We start from the raw sequence: 19,470 nt of genomic DNA, 5'->3' as shown, positions 1-19,470 counted from the left end.
TAGGCGGAAGATGTGGAGAAGGACCCCTTTGGACAGGGAGTCCAGATTAGAGCGTCACTGGAGATATTTGGCTTTCTGGTTGGAAGATTGTGAAGGAGTTGGATGCAAGGAGAGCTTCAGGATCAGAGAGATACCTTCTAAGATTGAGATTCCAGTCCCCGTTTTCTGACCAAATGTCAGAGATATAGACCTCCGAGTTACTCGAGAGGCCAAAGATTTCTGGGAAGTTACTCGAGAGGCCAAAGATTTCTGGGAAGCTATTTTTGAGAGGGGATTGGCCAACCCACTAGTCATTCCAGAATTTTGTTGTGCTTCCATTTCCAATGTAGCATTTTGTAGCCATTTTGAATTTGGGGAGGAGTCAAGCTATTTTTTTCCAGCCAGGTGAGAGAGAGTAAATTCGCCCTCCCTCTATCCACCAGCCAGAGTGGAGATTTGCTTTATCCACAACAAATGCTCTCCAAATCAAATCAGGATGCATATTAAATTTCCAGATCCACTTAAGGAGGAGAACAGAGTTTGTTGTGGAGGTATCTCGGATACCCAGCCCACCCAACGCTTTTGGCTTGCACACCTCCTCCCATTTAACCAGATGATATTTTTTTTCACCGTTTGGACCACCCTAGAGGAAACGTCTCTTTAGGAGCTCAATTCTGTTTCTGATTGAAGCTGGACATTGGAACATAGATAAAAAGTAGTTATGAAGTCCTTGCAAACATGATTTGATAAGAACTAACTTGCCTGCTTTTGAGAAGAATTTCCCCCGCCAGGTGGCAAGCCTCCCTTCCAAACGCTCAATGACAGGGTGCCAAAAAGCCTTAGAGGGGAGATGAGGGGTCAGAGGGAGCCCCAAATAGGTTCCAGAAGATGATTCAATGTGACATCCAAAATAGTTGGCCATAGAGTTGAGTAGACTAGGCTCAATATTGTAACCCGAGATAGATGATTTCTCCCAACTGATTTTTTGCCCAGATGAGATTTCAAATAAGCTCAGTAGGGCACTTAAATTATGAATTTGATTGAGGGAGCTGTCATAGAAAAGAATAGTGTTATCTGCATATTGAAGGAGGCTAATATCGAGAGCAGGGTTAGGGTTTAGGAGAGAAAGGGTTTAGCCATCCTGACGTTTTAGCCAGATGGACCATTGCAGCTAACTGTTCTCCAATGAGAGTGAACAAAAGGGGGGACAGATGATCCCCCTGCCTAATTCCCCTAGAGCCTTTGAAATATCCACAAGGTTTGCCATTTACCAAGATTGAATAGGAGACATAAGAAATACAACTTCTCATCCAGAATCTCCAACGAATGGGAAAACCTATCTTATTGAGGAGGTGGTCTACTAGTTTCCAGGTGACTCTATCAAAGGCTTTTTCGAAGTCAAGTTTGATAACTACTCTTGGAATATTCAATTTCTCGAAAGAGTGAAGGATTTCATGGGCAGCCATAGATGAGTCTAGTATATTTCTGCAAGCAATAAAACCACTCTGACAGGGACTGATGATACTAGGGAGAACAGATTTGAGGTGCTTGGCTAGGATACGAGCTAGGATTTTGTAGGAGCTTGTGTTGAGACTTATGGGTCTGTAATCTTTGGCATGTGCGGAACAAGATTTTTTTGGAACAAGGGCAATGAAGGAGGCACCAATGGATTTTTAGGTGATACCTACTTGACGAAAATTGTTAACAAATTTGTGCACATCGCTTCTGATCATGTCCCAGTATTGACGGTAGAATTTCCCATTGAAGCCATCCAGGCCAAGGGCCCTATCTCTAGGCATTCCGAGAGCTGTTGCATCAATTTCATCTGGGGAGAAAGGTTTTTCCAGATGAAAAGCATCAGATTCAGAGATCCATCGGAAGTCAATTTGGTCCATAACAGGGCGGTTGAAATACTCTTCTGTGTAAAGACCTGAAAAAAAACTTCAAAAACTCATTAGCAATAGAAACACCAGCCGTACATTCCTCTCCATTGATTAGGAGGGAGGATATACCATTAGTTCTTTTTCGGTTGGAGGCAATAGCATGAAAATTTTTTGTGTTTCCGTCCCCGTCAGATAGTCATCGGAATCTAGCATGTTGTTTCCAATGAGTGGTTTCTTTGGTGAGGATTTTTGAGAGTTCATGGTTTAGGCTATTTCTGTAGATGATTTCAAGGGGAGAGAGAGACCTTCGCTCCTCCAGGAGATCCAACTCAGAGAGTCGGAGACGGTTGGAGGCTTTATTTTTTCCAACATCAGCAATAAGGGTGCGAGCCTAGGGTCTTATGACTAATTTGAGAGCTCTGAGTTTGTAGTGGAACTCCCACCCAGGATTTGGATGATGAGGGAGATCTTCCCACCAATTCTTCAAGTTTGAAGTAAACGAATCCTCCAATAGCGAGGAATTTTCAAAGTGGAACGGAGAAAAAGCCCATTTTGGGGGATGAGAATTTATGAGGATAGGTCAGTGGTCTGAGCCAATTTTGTTGAGAACCTGACCAGCAGTATTGGGGAAAAGAGTCAGCCAGTCATTATTAACCAGGAAACGGTCTAATTTGGAGAGAGTGGGGGGATTTTGGCCATTGGACCAAGTAATTTTTTTCCATGCAAGGGGAATTTCTATGAGTTCAAGACAACTGATCAAGTCAGAAAAAGCTCGCATTGTGGAGGTGATTCTTTTTGCAGGAGGGTTTTTTTTCGGAACAATGAAGGGTGGCATTGAAATCCCCAGCTAGAAGCTAGGGGACATTCCATTGTTGTACTTTAAATAAAATTTCATCCCAAAAGATGGATCGGTCGCCATTGCCCGAAGGCCCATAGATCACCGCAAGGGCCCATTCGGATCCCAGAGATCTGTCACGAAAGTGAATGCAAAGAGAAAAAATCGACCGAGTTCCATAGAAACGGCCTCAACCGAATTCGGGTTCCAGATTACAAGGATGCCTCCAGAGTGTCCCATCACATTGATCACAACCCACTCGGGGTCAGATTTAAACCAGAGACTGCGTGCTACAGAGAGATCAAAATATTGTCGCTTTGTTTCTGTAAGTACAACTACATCATACTTACATTCAAAAAGGGTTGCTTTGATAGTGTCTCACTTAAGGCAATTGATTCCTCGGACGTTCTAGGATAAGACTATCATGGCCAAGAGATCCTGCAAATATCCTCATCTGTGTAGCAGAAGAGGCCATTATAGTATTTGGAGAAGTCCCAACACAGCTCCAGCATCTTCTCGAGCCTATGCAGGGAGACATTGCCTGCCGAGTGTTTTATAATCCATGTCTATAAATTTTTACATCGTTCCTTTCGGGTGAGATGAGGATAGTCTTTCAGATATTCAGAGCATTGGGGGCATGGGGTAGAGGGCGGGTTCTGTTGGGGATTGCTGGGTTCTGGGGTAGGGTCCTGTGATTTGTTGCGAAATTTCCTCCTGGAGTAAGTTTTGATGGGGGCTGCAGGTGGATTTGCCTGCTTGGGCCTGCGTCTGGAATAGGTGATGGGGGAGAGGGTATTGTTTCCATAGTGATTGGTCGGGGTTTCTGGAATTTTTGTGGAATTGGGGTCCATTGAGGTTAGAGGAGTATGGAAAAGGGCGATAGAGGAAGGATTAGAGGTGGGAGGAGGTGAGTTGATCTGGGGGGGGGGGGGTACTCCATTTAATTGGAGGCGAGACTTCGGCGGGGGGATTTGAGGGGTCTCGAGAAATATTTCCATCATGCTCAGGGTACAATTGGGTTCCCGAGGGAGGGGGAAATGTATCATTTGTTTGAGGGGACCTGTCAGGGTAGAGAAGATTTGCATCGGGTGAGGGATTGTCCGGGTGGGATAGGGAGTGGCAGAACGGGTTTAGAGTGTTTAGGGGGCTTGAGGTGAGGGCTCGGGTATCTAGGGGAAGACTGCGGGTGGGACGGATTGAGTCAGTGTCTGACTGACATGGCTGTAGAGAGAGATGGAGGCTGGTACAGAGATGTTGATCGGGGGTGGTGTGATTGATAAGAAGGGGAAGGGTTCCCAATGAGGGGGGACATGGTAGATGAATGATGTCGGGAGTTAGAGCTCTTGGCTCTAGGTGCAAAAGTTCGAGATTGGGGAAGGTCAAAGGCCCGGGGTTTCTAGGTGTCGTGAGGGGAGAGGCCAAAGTGGTACTTGGTTGGGGATAAGGGGAATCGGTGGTAGATTGGTTTAGAGAGGGAAAAGAGTTGAGTTGGCGAGGAAGAGATGGGAGGAGTGTGTTGGAAGTTTCTGTCAGGGTGGTACTTTGGGATTTGTTGAAAGGGTACGGGGGTAGTGCGAGGCAAGGTGTTTTCGGGATTGGCAATAGGCGGTGAGATGATGGGGTGAGTGATGAGTTTTAGGGTTTTGAAATTTGAAATTTCCTTCTATCCCCGATATGGAAATCAATTCAAAAGCTCCTCCCAATATTTAGAGATGCAATTTCCTTTCACACAGGCAATGGAAGGACCCACTTCTTTTGGTTGGATGAATGGTATGGCCCCCGCTCCCTCTCCAAGTATTTCCCGGGGCTCTCTAGGGTGGCGAGGGACCTCTCTTGCCCTGTGGCTGATTCTTGGAGAGATCGCTCATGGAGTCTTACATTTCGCCGGGGATTAAATGATAAGGAAACTACAGCTTTTTGCTCTCTCCTCTACAGACTCAGTAGCACTACTATTCGTGAGCATGCAGTTGATAAACTGACATGGAAGTCCAGCATTAATGGCCGATTCACAGTTGCATCCGCCTACTCTCACATTAGAAACCAAGATTACAGCATGCATGAGCACAAGGCAAACCTGGCATGGAAGCTCTCAGTGCCTACTAAAATCAAATTCTTCAAGTAGACAGCCATCAGGGAACAGATCCTCACCTCTAACAACCTCCATAAAAGAGGTTACACCGCCCCCGATCTTATTTGTCCCCTTTGTGGTGTGTACGACGAGACAGTCCAGCATGTTCTCTTACATTGCGACTTTTCATGGCAAGTCTGGATAAAGATATTTCAGAAGATTGGTCTCCAAATGGGGCTACATCAAGACATTTTCGGCCCCTTTGAGATGGTTATGGGGATACGCCTTCCTAAGCTGGGCAAGATAATTCTCTTGGCATGCCTTGCGCATGTCTCATGGTATATATGCTAGAGCGAAACAACCAGAGATTCAACTCCAAGGCTAGCAACCCGGATAATATAGCTTCTCAGGCAATGGGCCTTATCTCAAGCTGGCTACATTCTAGAAAGGCGTTTGCTTCTCTATCGGGCGTCTCCCTTCGAGAAAATTGGGGCTTGATCGCGCACATGGAGGGCCCTTGTAAGAATCCGGTTATGGCCACCTGGGATCCTCCCCCTTACAACTACATCAAACTCAATTTTGATGGCAGTACTTTAAGCTGTCCTGGGAGGCTGGAGCTTGTGGTGTTTTTAGAGATAGCAGTGGAGATCCTATTCTATCCTATGCAGGGCCAGTGGGTATTGCTGATTCAAATACTGCTGAAGTGAGTGCTCTTCTATTCGGCCTCCAAATCTTTATAGAGCGGCTCCATGGCAAGCTGATGATTGAAGGTGATCAAAGACTATCATCAGCTGGTGTTCAAAAGAAAGGTCCCCTCCTTGGCGCCACTGGCCAATCACTGATTGTATTGCTCACATTGTGTCATCCATTCATTGTAATTGGAACCTCGTTCCTAGATCAGCCAATTCTTTGGCTGATAAATTGGCAAAATTCGGAACCTCCCAGCAATCTCTCATTGTTTGGGAAGGCTTCCCCTCATGTAATATGCTCGTTTGAGCTCTCATAATAAAATTCAGCATCATTTCAAAATAAAAAATTTGAATTTTCCTTCGAGATGTTTCTGGGGACGAAACCCGAGGTGGCCAGAATTTGACTGGTTAACTCGGGCAGATCTGGTTTAACTCAGTACTCAGCAGAGATTTTTGCTAAGTCAGTCACGATTCCAGAGCTCGTGAGTCGGAAGCCATTGGGGGGAGGGGACAACATAGATCAACGACTTCTAGTGAGATCCAGGCGGAGAAATCACCAGAAAAAAGTTCAATGAGTTTGGTTCCTCTTACCGGGGATTTTGGTCTGATGAAGAAATTATGCCAAAGTAATTCCTGAGGGTTGTCCTCGGCCCATATGAGCTCTCTGAAGATATTTGCTATGCTTTCGAGCGTGCGCTTACATCGAAGTTCTAGCGGGATGCCATGCACCGTTACTCTCTATCTGATCCAGCATAAGCCGGAATCCCAAGGCCATTTGCCTGTTATTGGGGATCCTATCTCATTTTTTTCTCTGAAGAATGCCTCTCTATCTTCGAGAGAACTGAAAGCTAACATCCAGAGGTGATTCTGGATGTGAGTGGTCATCACTGGCCATCGAATGTAGCCTTTTTTTTATATCCAAGCTCCGATCAACATGGCTGAGTTGTAATCATTTGCAACTGTTACAATTGCCGCTAAAGAAAACCTCTTCCTACCCTCTCTCAGGGTTTGTTAGGGAGGATAAGGGAGAGATGGTTCTCGTGGGTGGCTGATTTCGGGGAGGGAGAGGGGGGAAGGGTGATAGTTTTCTTTGGGAGTTTTATTGGGGTTTTCTGAGTGGTTAGGGTAGAGGAGGTGTTTCCAGCGGTGAGTCTTGGGGGTTCTATTTTCTCCTGAGGGGTGATGATGGGTGGCAACAAGCTGGTTTTTTTTAGGTGGTAGATAGTGGGGGATTTTTCTGGGGTTAGTGTCTGAGAAAGGTGGAATATCGAGGATTTGAATTGTCTCCATTCCAAGCTAGAGTTTGGGCTCTACTGTATAAAAATCATTCCCATGATTTTACTAGCTCGTCTCTGGGAGATCGAGCATTCGAGCTTTCTCCTGTGGAATTGAGTGTGGATCTGGAACTCTAACTCCCGAGTGAAGAGGGAGCGGCCGAAACTTCGTCCTTCCCCTCCCAAACTTTATGTAGGATGAAACTGAAAGCTTCCACGGCCTAGATGGGAATGGAGATGTAGGATCGCTTTACTCCTGCTCAGAAGATGATTTTCAAAGACGAGCCATTTTGGTCTATCGTCTTCTGGAGGGAGAAAGATCCAATGCCATTTCGGAAATGAGAATCTTTTGGATTTCCCAATCTGATCCTTCATCTTGATGTGCGACTTACTATAGTTTGCCATCCTTTTTCGTCGGCTGGCTCTTTCGATTTAGAGGTCTCCGCTTCAATGCATTTATTTTGCTGTTGCGCCTTCTGCGTCGATTCGGCATCCACCAAAGGGTTTGGGGGGTGTTGTGGTAGGGGGTGTGGTTCTGGGGGTTCTGGATTTTTTGAGACGAGAGAGGAGAGAGGAGGCCCCAAGATGGGGTCCCGAGTGTCGCTCCGTATTACCCCGTGTCGATCGACATCACGTCATTCACGATGCTTCATATTTTTTCATTCCGCATCGCATCACATCGGTTCGCTTTCGATCCGCTCCGATTCGCCTCATTCTTTATCACATCTTTCTTGATGACGCTCTGTATCGCATTGCTCTCCATCGTTTAGTGTATCGCCACTCCTTACTGCATCATCGCTCTCGCTCTCCATCATCCGAGACCATCAATCTATTTCATTAGTATTTGGATATGTAATTATGAAGATATAAGAAGTTCTTGAATGAGGGTAGACAGGTCATTCCAATCTTTACTCAAGTTAACAAAACCAAGATGGGACTCGTGATTTACCCCATTGAGAGCTGCTTACGCTCTTTCTCTAACCCTCTTTTCTTCTTCTGTGCTCTTCTCTCTCTCAACTCTCTTGTCTCATAATTTTACAATATCTAATAACTATACTACCTCTGTGGACTAAAATTATTCCCCTTGTGTCCAAGCCGGCAGGATTTGGAGGAGTTTTTAGATCCAGCTTTGGTAAATGCCACCTAGGCAGAATTGATGGTGTTCATAATGATTTTCAGAGACCATCTCCAAGGCAACTTAATTGTGGAGGTTCGTCATCAATTGGCGCAGCAAGAATGCTCAACCCGCTGGGTATTTGAGACAACTTTTCTTTGAGGCAATGGATTTCTCTTCAAATGTAACCAACTGGAACCATGTATTAAGATCAGCCAACCATTTGGCTAACTCACTTGCCAGAGAAGAGGTATCCTTCCAATCGCTCATTGATAGGGACCCCTCTCCAGTCATTGTATTATTGTTTTACCCTCAGCTCATTAAAATCACTCCATTCTCACAAAGGAAAAAAAAATATAACTTCTTGAACTACCCCTACAAAAATTTAAAGATAAGAAAATACCATTTGGGTGACAAATAACTGTCCACCTCTCCTACAAGAAACTTGTCCTCAATGTTCAGCTACGATTGGTGATGTTGGTGTCATCCATTGTCCCAAGGTTCTATGCTTTTTTATTTAGGCTCCCAATTGAAGATCAATTACACTTGAGTTACAGGCCACAAGTAGTGTAAAAAATGAGACATTGAAAAAAAGTCATTTTCACCCCATATGACAAGAAGTTATCTCATGCACAAGTACCCTATAGGGGCTTCAACTTCAAGCATAAAAGAATTCAGCAACCAATTTTATTTATTGGAGGTTTGGTGGAACTCTGACTTCAAACCAACTACAAAACATTCCACTTGCAATACTAATCATTGCTGAACCTGGAGAACGAGGTTTTCATAGGAGAGTGGAATTCTATGAGGCATCCAAAAGGCATTTTGTTAACCAAGGTTGACTCATTCCCAGGATTTGATGATAATAAAACTTATGCTAAGTAAGCTGAAAAATTTGTAAGTTATAGCATTTTAGATGTTTTACCTTCAAGTGACACATCTACAAAATCTATGAGGAAGAATTGACATATTCAAGATAAAGACCTCCAGCCAAAGAGAAGACTCAAGTCACATTAAGAAACACCTTGGAGAAGAATGAGGAACTAAAGACTTCGAGTTTAGGCTGTCAGAGTGATTCCGTCCACTCATGTAGGCAGTAGCTTTCTGCACCTAACAAATCGGTCTGTTGGGTTGTATTGGCTAGTCGCTATCATGGTATCAGGGCTAGGCACGCCACGTCTCGTGTTCGAATCCCGTGAGAGGCTGTCAAGAATGGGCGGGGTGGGTGTCAGAGTGGTTTCGTCCACTCTTGTAGGCGGTAGCTTTCCGCACCTAACAGATAAGTCTGTTGGGTTGTATTGGCTAGCCGCTGTCATGGTATCAGAGCTGGGCAGAATCGTCCACCATGGCTGAAACTTTAGTGCTTCGTGGCACCATGGGTGTCAGAGCTAGGTGGTTCCGGTCCACCTGGGTTAGGTTCCGTCCACCCCTGGTCCACTGATGGGTTAAATACTTGGCTTTCCGCACCTTAAAACGGCTAATCTTTTCGGGTTACATTGGCTAAGTATCTGACTAAGAACTCTGAAGTTAAGCAAACCTGGGCGAGAGTAGTCCCAAGATGGGTGACCTCCTGGGAAGTTGCTAGGCGTTTGTCATGGTATTAGAGCTGGGCACGCCACGTCCCGCGTTCGAATCCCGTTAGAGGCGGTCAAGAATGGGTGGCGTGGGTGTCAGAGTGGTTCCGTCCACTCTTGTAGGCGGTAGCTTTCCGCACCTAACAGATCGGTCTGTTGGGTTGTATTGGCTAGCCGCTGTCATAGGCACATTAGAAAAATCTCAAGAACTCTTAACTATATAAGTAGATAACCGGCAAAATTCCGATTCTCAAGTACAAGTATGCATTAGATCATTAGGACATGAAATGTTTTCTACAACCATGTTTTTTCGATGCAAACAAATGTTTTAGAAACATTAAATCCATTGGAAATAGCCTAAATCATGCTTTGAACTTAATAGAATACATTTCAAAATCGCATAATTGATCAACGTTTATAAGGCATGATCGATTATACCATGACAGTAGCCATTTCTATAAAGCTTGATCGATCGAGCCAACCATTTCCATAAAGCTGGATTTATCAACAATTGTTGGCTTGATCAATCAACTAGTGTGCAGATAGGTAGGTTTACAAAGCATTGATCGATGAACCCCTTGGGCATGATTGATCATACAGAATGCTGCAGGCAGAAGTTATAAAGAATGAATAGTCAACCTATCCAAACGTGATCGATCAACCAGAATCTTTTTTTTTTTTTTTTTAATGAAAGGTGATTTTATTAAGAGAACCAAAAAAAGGAGCAATCCCCTAACAACAAGAGGTTGCAAGGAAGCTCCCTGTTTGGCTAAAACATCAGCCACAGAATTTGTTGATCTCGAGATGCGAGACCAAAAACATTCAAACAAGCTGACAATTTTCATAATTTCAAAAAAAAATATCCCAATGGCACCACAGAGGTGCTGAGAAATGCTCAAACCAGCTAATCACCACCTTAGAATCTCCCTCGATTAGAATGGGCCCGGTGCAGTGATCGCGGAAAACGCAATGCAGTGATCAACCAGAATCTTTTTTTTTTTTGAGTAAAAGGTGTGAATGTGTGAATGTTAATAAAAGAGTGAAGATTACAATACCTGGCTAAAAATGACCTTCCTCCACCACAAGGTGTTGAAGTAAAACGCCTAGATGATTAGCTGATCTAAGAATGTATTTCCAATTACATTGCAATTGAGAAATTAAATTACAAATATCATAAAAAAGATCCCAGTGCCGCCAAGGAGGTGTTGAGGACTTCTCACACCAGTTGATAAGGATTTTTGAGTCGCTTTCAATGCAGAGAGGGCCCACCAGACGTTGCCTGAAAAGTTTAGCCCATTAAACAATCCAAAAGCTCAGCAGTGGTAGAGTCAGACAGTCCGATTGGCCTAGCGAAGGAGAAAAGAAGATTTCCATTTTCATCATGGATAACTCCCCCATACCCAGCAGGGCCTGGGCACCCAAATGAGCTTCCGTCAAAATTTAATTTGAAATGTCCCATCAGAGGAGGGGCCCAAGTTTCCATTACTGGGGGGCGGGGTGGGTATGACATGTCAGCTATCAACCGCCAATTTCCTCGTAACTTTGAGCCTTTTAAATTTCAAAATTCCTTACGCATGAGTATCCACGTGGAAACTTGGACCACAATTTATTCAATAAGAATGTTGCAAGGAAGAGATTTTAGATTGAATTTGCAGTTATTTCTTTCCTTCCATAAGGCCCAAATGATATGACCAACGCACCAAGAGATAAGCAATTTTCCGAGCTTAGGAAGATGAGCACTAGTAACAATAAGGCTTGTGGATGAGAGATTCTGAGAAGGACAATATTGTAGACCGATTTTGTTGAGTAGGCCGGTCCAGATAGTGTGGGCATAGTTGCAATGTAACAAGATGAGGGAGGCAGTTTCGGGGGAGGTTTTGCAGAAGGGGCACATGGGGTCCTGAACAGGAGTTCCTCGACGGATTAAGGAATCGGATGTGAGGATTTTGCTTCGGGAAGCGCTCCAAATAAAGAACTTTACTCGAGGAGGCGCAATTAGGACAACGCAATGGCTGCGGGTTGACATGCTTGAGGGGGGTTGGGAGAAAGTAAAAAGTTGTAAGCTGAAGAAGTAGAAAACGTACCTTGTCTGCATGGAGTCCACATGAGTGAATCGGGTCCATTTCTGAGTCGTGCTAAGGATAAACAGGTAATGAGATTGGAAGCCTCGAGTGCTTCAGTATCTGACAGTGCTCTTCGGAGATTTAAATTCCATTCGCCAGAATTTGTTCTTTGTTCAGATATGATCACATCCTTATTTCTTGTCAAGGAAAAGATTTGACTGTGGCTGATATTGATGCAGCTCAGCCCCACCCACCAATCTGACCAAAATTTTGTCAGACATCTTGATCCGATGTAGCTTTTGACTGCTTTTTTGAATTCAGGTAGCATTTTTACAAATTTTTTCCACATGAGGGATACCTTGTTATATCTTCCACCTTCGGCCCACTAACCAGTAATTTTGTTTGCTTTAGCAGCAAAAATAGTCCGCCAGATCAAATCATGATGCATGTTAAATATCCAGACCCATGTTAGTAACAAGGTAGAGTTAGTTGTTGATGTATCCCGGATCCCAAGGCCTCCCATGGCTATAGGTTTACATCCCTCAGCCCATTTCACGAGGTTGTACTTCATTTCACCGTTTGGCCTATCCCATAGAAACCTCCTCTTTAGGAATTCAATTCTTTTTCAAACAAAGGTAGGGCAACAGTACAAGGAAATAAGAAGGAATACCGTGAAGGTAGGATTTGATGAGGACAAGATTACCTGATATGGACAAGAATCTTCCTCTCCAGGAAGCCAGACGGCCTTCCAAAAGTTCAATGACAAGGTGCCAAGCACTTTTGGAAGGTAGTGCAGATGATAGAGGAAGTCCCAAATATGTACAAGGAGGAGATACAATTTTACATCCCAGATAAGTAGCCATAGAATTCAGAACAGAAGGATCAATATTTAACCCAATTATGGATGATTTTGTCCAACTTACCTTTTGCCCAGAAGTGAGTTCAAATAAGTTGAGCAGAGCTTTTATATGAGAGATTTGGTTCATTGCACCTTCGCCAAAGTGTATAGTGTCATTAGCATACTGAAGAAGTGCAATATCTTGGTTGGGATCATCTAAGACAGGGCTTAGCCAGCCCAAACTTTTAGCAAAACGGACCATCGAAGCTAGGTGTTCAGCAATGAGATTAAAGAAAAACGGAGAAAGAGGGTCTCCTTGCCTTATTCCTCTTGTTGCATTGAAAAAACCACACAGTTTTCCGTTAACAAGGACAAAGTATGAAACAGAAGATATGTAGCTTCTCATACAAAATTTCCACCGAGTCCCGAAACCCATTTTGTCAAAAAGGTAATCAATTAATTTCCAGTTAACACGGTCAAAAGCTTTTTCAAAGTCAAGTTTTAGGACAAATCTGGGAAGATTAGATTTTTTGAAAGAGTCTAGGAGTTCGTGAGCAGCCACTACAGAGTCCAGGATATTTCTATCACTGATAAAGGCCCTCTGACAAGGGTTAATGATTTTGGGAAGGAGGGATCTAAGATGGTTTGCAAGAAGTCAGCCAATGATTTTATAGTAGCTGGTGGTTAGGCTTATAGGTCTGAAATCTTGAGGAAGGGCAGAATCGGATTTTTTGGAATTAAAGCAATGAAGGAGGCACCTACTGCTTTGTGAGTGATGCCGACTTGGTGGAAATTTTGGATGAAGGCATACACATCTGATTTGATTGTGTCCCAAAATTTGTGGTAGAACTCATCATTGAAACCATTGGGGCCAAGAGCTTTGTCCTTTGGAAGGCCAAGGGCAGAAGAATCAATTTCTTCAAGGCTGAAGGGTCATTCTAATTCATCCACATCAGAAGGTGAGATAAGCTTATAGTCGAGCTGGAATAGTGTGGGCCTATTGAAATGCTCCTCCGAATAGAGCTCTGAAAAGTACATGACAAGAAGATTAGATATAGAGGGACTATCCGTGATCACTTGATCTCCATGATAGAGAGAAGTGATACGATTAGCCCTCCGCCTGGCCGAAGCAATGGCATGAAAAAATTTAGTATTTCCATCCCCCTCGGCCAACCAGCGGAATCTTGCACGTTGTTTCCAATTAATGGAACCATTTTGAAGTAAAGTTGAATATTCCAGATTATGATGATTTATGAGAAGAAAATCGGGAGGAGAGAGAGACCTTTGTCCTTTGGAAGGCCAAGGGCAGCATAATCAATTTCTTCAAGGCTGAAGGGCCGTTCTAATTCATCCACATCAGAAGGTGAGATACACTTATAGTCGAGCTGGAATAGCGTGGGCCTGTTGAAATGCTCCTCTGAATTGAGCTCTGAAAAGTACATGACAAGAAGATTAGATATAGAGGGACTATCCGTGATCACTCGATCTCCATGATAAAGAGAAGTGATACGGTTAGACCTCCGCCTGGCCGAGGCAATGGCACGAAAAAATTTAGTATTTCCATCCCACTCGGCCAATCAGCGGAATCTTGCACGCTGTTTCCAATGAATGAAACCATTTTGAAGTAAAGTTGAATATTCCAGATTATGATGATTTCTGAGAAGTAAATCGGGAGCAGAGAGGGACCTTTGTCCTTTGGAAGGCCAAGGGCAGCAGAATCAATTTCTTCAAGGTTTAAGGGTCGTTCTAATTCATCCACATCAAAAGGTGAGATATGCTTATAGTCGAGCTGGAATAGCGAGCTCCTGTTGAAATGCTCCTCCGAATAGAGCTATGAAAAGTACATGACAAGAAGATTAGATATAGAGGGACTATCCGTGCTCACTTGATCTCCATGACAGAGAGAAGTGATACGGTTAGCCCTCCCCGCGGCCGAGGCAATGGCATGAAAAAATTTAGTATTTCCATCCCCTACGGCCAACCAGCGGAATCTTGCACGTTGTTTCCAATGAATGGAACCATTTTGAAGTAAAGTTGAATATTCCAGATTATGATGATTTCTGAGAAGTAAATCGGGAGGAGAGAGGGACCTTTGTTCTTCGTGAAGATCAAGCTTAGAAATGTGGCGACGTACCGAATCTTTCTGGGAAACAGTAGCAGGATCAACCAAAATCTTTTTTTTGTTTTTTGAATGAAGGGTGTGAAATATATTGCAAAGAGGATCAACCAGAATCTTGCCAGACTAGTTTGTACAAAGCTGGATTAATCAACCCATGTAAAGCTTCATCAATCAACCTATGACCTACATCAATCAACATCATTATCACAAGGCTAAAAATATAGGCGTTGGGGTTTTGATTGATTGATCATACTTTTTCTTGATCGATCAACCCTTTGTGCAGTTTTTTTGAAAATGGCCAAATAACACCTATTTTTGGCTAGGAAAGTTATAAATAGGCTCTGAAATTCATTGGAGAGCATTCATTTGAGCATTTATTGGTAAATCAAAATTTTCAATGACTATTATTGCTCACATTCTTCCAAATCTATCATTTTTAAGAGAAATTCTTTAAAATTTGCCCAAATCTTCAACTTTCTCTTGATATTTTTGGTATCCTAGTTTGTTCTAAGCTCCACATACTTCAGTCACATGCTCTAAGGATTAGAATTTTGGATCTCACTAGGAGAAGGCTGTCTCTCCAAAAAGGTGTAATTTTCCCTTTTCTTTTGTATTTTCCAGTTTCCTTTCAAGGAGGTTTTCTAGAGTCTGAAATCTAGAAGGGGAGTGCCTATTTGAGCTAGAATCTAGTTGTACTAAATCTCTTTGAGAGAGATTGGGTATAGTGTAATTAGGTATTACACTTGGCTTAAAAAGAGTCAATTAATCTCTTTGCAATTTTGACTACTAGGGCAAAATTAATGCATTTTTCTTGAGCAAGGGTTCTTGGGTAGTAATTTCCACTAGGAAAATATCAATAACAAAAAAAATTTGCCTCCTTGTGGTTGTGTGCATTTGATCATATTTTTACTTAGTTGCTTACCTTGAATTGCATGACAAACATATAAATTTTTATTTTATTATCAATTCACCCACCATCTTGAGATGCCACCTGGGCCAAAAAAATTTAGTTATTCTTATGCTTATATAGCCATAATTTAGGAAGTTGGGTATGAATGGGATATAAGAATTTTTTTTTTAAATGATGATAATTTTATTTCAAAGAAAGGGAAGATACATCAAGGGAGGCCTCCCCTAACAACAAGAGATTGAAGGAGGGGGGTAGCACACAAATCAGCAGCTGAATTGGCTGATCTAAAAACATGAGACCAAGTACAAGAAATGGTGGAAACAATGTCCAAAATATAAAAAAAAATCTGCCAGTAACACTATGGGGGGAAAGATGAGATGGAGCACCATCCGATGACGACCTTGGAATCTCCCTTCACAATAAGGGGACCACTGAAGTAGTCCTGAAAGATACGCAAGCTATGAAGGAGACCATAGAGCTCAGCAGTGGTCGAATCAACAATTCCAAGAGGGCCAGAGTAAGAAAGTATGGCAATGCCGACTGGATAAAAAATCACCCTGCCAAAGCCAGCCAAACCTGGGTTCCCAAAGGCGCTACCATCAAAATTTAGCTTATAATGACTGGTGGGGGGAGGCTCCCAAACAACAACCCGACATGAAATGGGATATAAGTTTAATAACTTCAATTAGTTGGTTAGTATAATCATTAGGCCTCAAGGTTGATCTTATGATTGTAACCATCTATTTTAAATAAAATTGTAGTTGAATAAAGTAGCCAAGAAAAACCCAACTTTGTTTTTGTTCCTATGGGTGTTCTTAGTTCGAGCACAAGCTCCAATCAGCTTTTCTTCTTCTTTTCCTTTAAAAACCTTTATTCCCATTGGCCAGCAATATCTACCCTCTTCATAGGAGACTTTAGAACGTTCGTAATTAAAATTGGCTTGATTTTGTTAGATTTCAAGATTCTCCTTCCATGGTCAATTGGGAGCCCTCCCCACCCATCCCCGAGAAGGTTAAGTATAATTTTGATTGGAATTCATTAAGTAACCTTTGGCCCAACTAGTATAGGTGAGGTAATTAAGGATCACAATGGTATTGTGGAATATCCTTTCTTGGGCCCTATTGGTCAGTGTAATATGTTCAGCAGTTTTCTAGCCCCTTGTAGTTGAAAGAGATTCTCTTGCAGTCCATCTCTTGCCTTTCTGGTTCTTTTATTCCCGCTTGGTGTATTCAGCACTATCATAATGAGATTGTTAATTTGCGTTCAGATATTTCAGTTTCATGAACCCATATCTTAAGATCAGTCAATCATGTTGCGGACTATTTAGCTAAATCAGGTGTCTATAGACCTTGTATTTTAATTAGGGATACAATTCACCTGTGGCCTCTCCTCCCCCTCTTGTTGTATTCATATTGTTTTTTTTATAAATATTCATCATTTATAAATAAAATAAATTTCTCTTTTTTCACTTGCCACATTGCTGAGATAAACTGTAGGAGTTAACTATCTAGATACATTTAAAAAAAAAACTATCCAGATATGTGATGCATTTACATTTATCCTTTCCATCATGTTGGCAACTTAAGTAACTCAAAAACAGGTTGAGTACAAGATGTGAAGAAATATATTGTGTTTTTGTAACATGTGAGAAATAAACAGAAGAAAAGTTTAGAAACAAGAAGTCTGTTCCTTCATCCATTCCAAATATCTGATCCTATGCCGATTAGTGTCAACCAACCTGCATTAATAAGAGTGAGACCAACTTTTGATTGATAGATAGCCCTCATTGACAAAATAATCTTGCCATCTATGAGTTCTTCCACCAGCCTCTTTGTCCTTCGATCAAAAACCTGAAAGTATAGAAGTTCGTAGTGAAGGAAATTTGAGATTTCAATAATGACATAAAGTTCAGTTTGCATAGTGAAATTCAGGGTATTGTAGAGAGTTACATGCTATAGAGATGTTTAGACTTGTATGGATATGAAAACTAGCATGATTTAACACCATGTATTTGTTTCACATTAATTACCTAAAACACTCATAGCAGCGATAGCAAAAAAAAAAAGGCACCAGAATGCACAATAAAGCACTGACAAAATATAAGTTTTACAAATTCTTGTGTTGTTGACGAGTGGTTAGTGTTTATTGATCTAGAGACGTGTAAACAGGAAACCAAGGATATAGAGATCCAATTATTCCAACTAAGAATGGACCAGACCCAAGTTTAACAACAATGAAATACAAATAAGAGAAAAGAAAGAGATATAACATCAAACATAGGCCCTTCCTCACACAAAGAAACATACATCCAAATAACAATCACAAACTTATCCAGAAACATCCAGTGGAAATTTTTCAAAAAATGATTTTCAACAACTAGATATTGTAAGAAAACACCAGAATGCACAAATATGCCTGCCATGCAATTTGCACAATCGCATCTGTAGCCCACTTGACCTGAAATGGTCTAGAGATCACAAATTTCATAATATCAATATAAAAAACCAAATAGTCTTCCTGGAAGACAGCTACAAGATAACCACCAAGAAATCCCCTTCCACCAGCTATAGTCATGGGCCTCCCTACGGAACTATGGCACAATGAGGTTTTCACGAGCATCATCTTGGAGTTTGGTGCCATAATTGCTCTAGACCCTCTTACCGAACACTGACATCGCCTTGATGAGGCCCGAATCCTCATCAATCCCAATTGTCCTTGCGAAGGACACTACTTCCGATGCATTATGGTGGATAATGCCCGATTCTGGATCCGCATTGAGTTGGCAGATATGGAAGGCTTTAGAAATGTGACCTTGAGTCCTGCAGCTAAATCCAGAGATTCTCCACAACCTGTCCACACATCGAGAGCAGCAACCCCGGTCTCTTCTCCCCAGAAGATGCGTCCTACACCAGCCAGTCTTACAGCTGGCTCTGATACTATTCCAGCTGCCTCCTTGATAGCCCCTCCCACCAACCTATCATACCACCCACCTACCCATCTCAACCCACCACAGATTTGATCCCAGATAGAATCTATCCCAACCCCCAGATACCTATAGTTGCCATTCACCCTCCCACTTTATCTGTCCCAACCTCCGAAATAACCCCAGATAGAATCTATCACCTCCCCCCCCCCCCCCCCCCCCCCCCCCCATTGAAAGCCCCTCAGACCTTCCTATAAATCTATCCCACAGTCCTCACACCCCTCAAACCACCACTCAGATAATGAACTATCCCCTCCACCACCTCCGAGAAATTCCCACTCCAAAATTCCTTCTCCTCCTCCCCTTGCCACCTACCAGAGCCAAAATAGAGGTCAACCGAGAAAGCTTCTCTAGGGTGGTCCCAGTGTTACTAGATACCCCTGCAATCCAGAGATAGGGGACTTCATCTTTCCAGAGCCGGGTGAAAGAGTTCAGAATTATGTGACTCCTGTTCAGATAGAACAGCAAAAATTCGACCCAGAAACCTAGGCCCAAATAGTGGAACTTGCCAAGGTGATGAGCACCATCTACACGGAGCCCCTCCGGGGAAACAACCACCTGTCTGAGAAGTCCAAGAAGAAGACTAGTGATCAATGATCATTCTCTCTTGGAATGTTTGTAGAATTGGATCCGTTCATCGTCGTGCCTCAGTTCGGGACCTCCTTGCCTCTACCAAGGCAAATATTGCTATTTTAAAGAAACCAAGGCGGCTTCTCTGCCCCTTGGATATATCCGCGAGTTGTGGCCACTTATGGAGCCTGGATGTATTTCTGTGGATGCGATTGGATCGGTTGGCGGCATTCTGATGGTGTGGGACACTAATACCATTGAGGTGCTCGATCGTTGTTGTAACACTAACTCCCTTGGAATCAAGCTGAGAGACAAAGGATCGGGGAACATTTGGTGCCTTGTGGGTGTGTATGGTCCTACTAGACACCATTAGAGACATCTCTTCTAGGATGACCTTTTGAGGAATTATCAAAGGTGGCCCATTCCTTTGATGTTTGTGAGCGATTTCAATGTTACCTGCTTCTGCCATGAGAAATCCCCACCCTCCCGGGGAATCACTACCTCCATGAAGCTATTTGCAGACTTTATTGGCAGTTGGGATCTTGATGGGGTTCCCTATCTCGGAAGACCT

At 42.9% G+C, this 19,470-nt stretch overlaps 1 protein-coding gene across 3 annotated transcripts in view; it reads right to left on the bottom strand.

Annotated features, from left to right (window-relative positions):
- Positions 1–19,470, bottom strand: part of LOC137949994 (phosphatidylserine decarboxylase proenzyme 2-like) — a 113,292-nt gene that overhangs the window by 34,345 nt on the left and 59,477 nt on the right. For all 3 annotated transcript variants that reach the window (XM_068796309.1, XM_068796310.1, XM_068796311.1), the window contains one exon: positions 17,085–17,196. In XM_068796309.1, the coding sequence (XP_068652410.1) occupies positions 17,085–17,196 (112 nt within the window). The remainder of the gene's footprint in view (positions 1–17,084; positions 17,197–19,470) is intronic.

The sequence above is a fragment of the Aristolochia californica genome, unplaced genomic scaffold (assembly GCF_029961685.1).
Source record: "Aristolochia californica isolate CCGP_79_NKW_82.1479 unplaced genomic scaffold, dmAriCali1.0.hap1 SCAF_14, whole genome shotgun sequence".
NCBI classification, from domain to species: Eukaryota; Viridiplantae; Streptophyta; class Magnoliopsida; order Piperales; family Aristolochiaceae; genus Aristolochia; species Aristolochia californica.
Note: the sequence above shows the minus strand (reverse complement) of the source record. Positions and strands in the feature narration are given on the sequence as shown.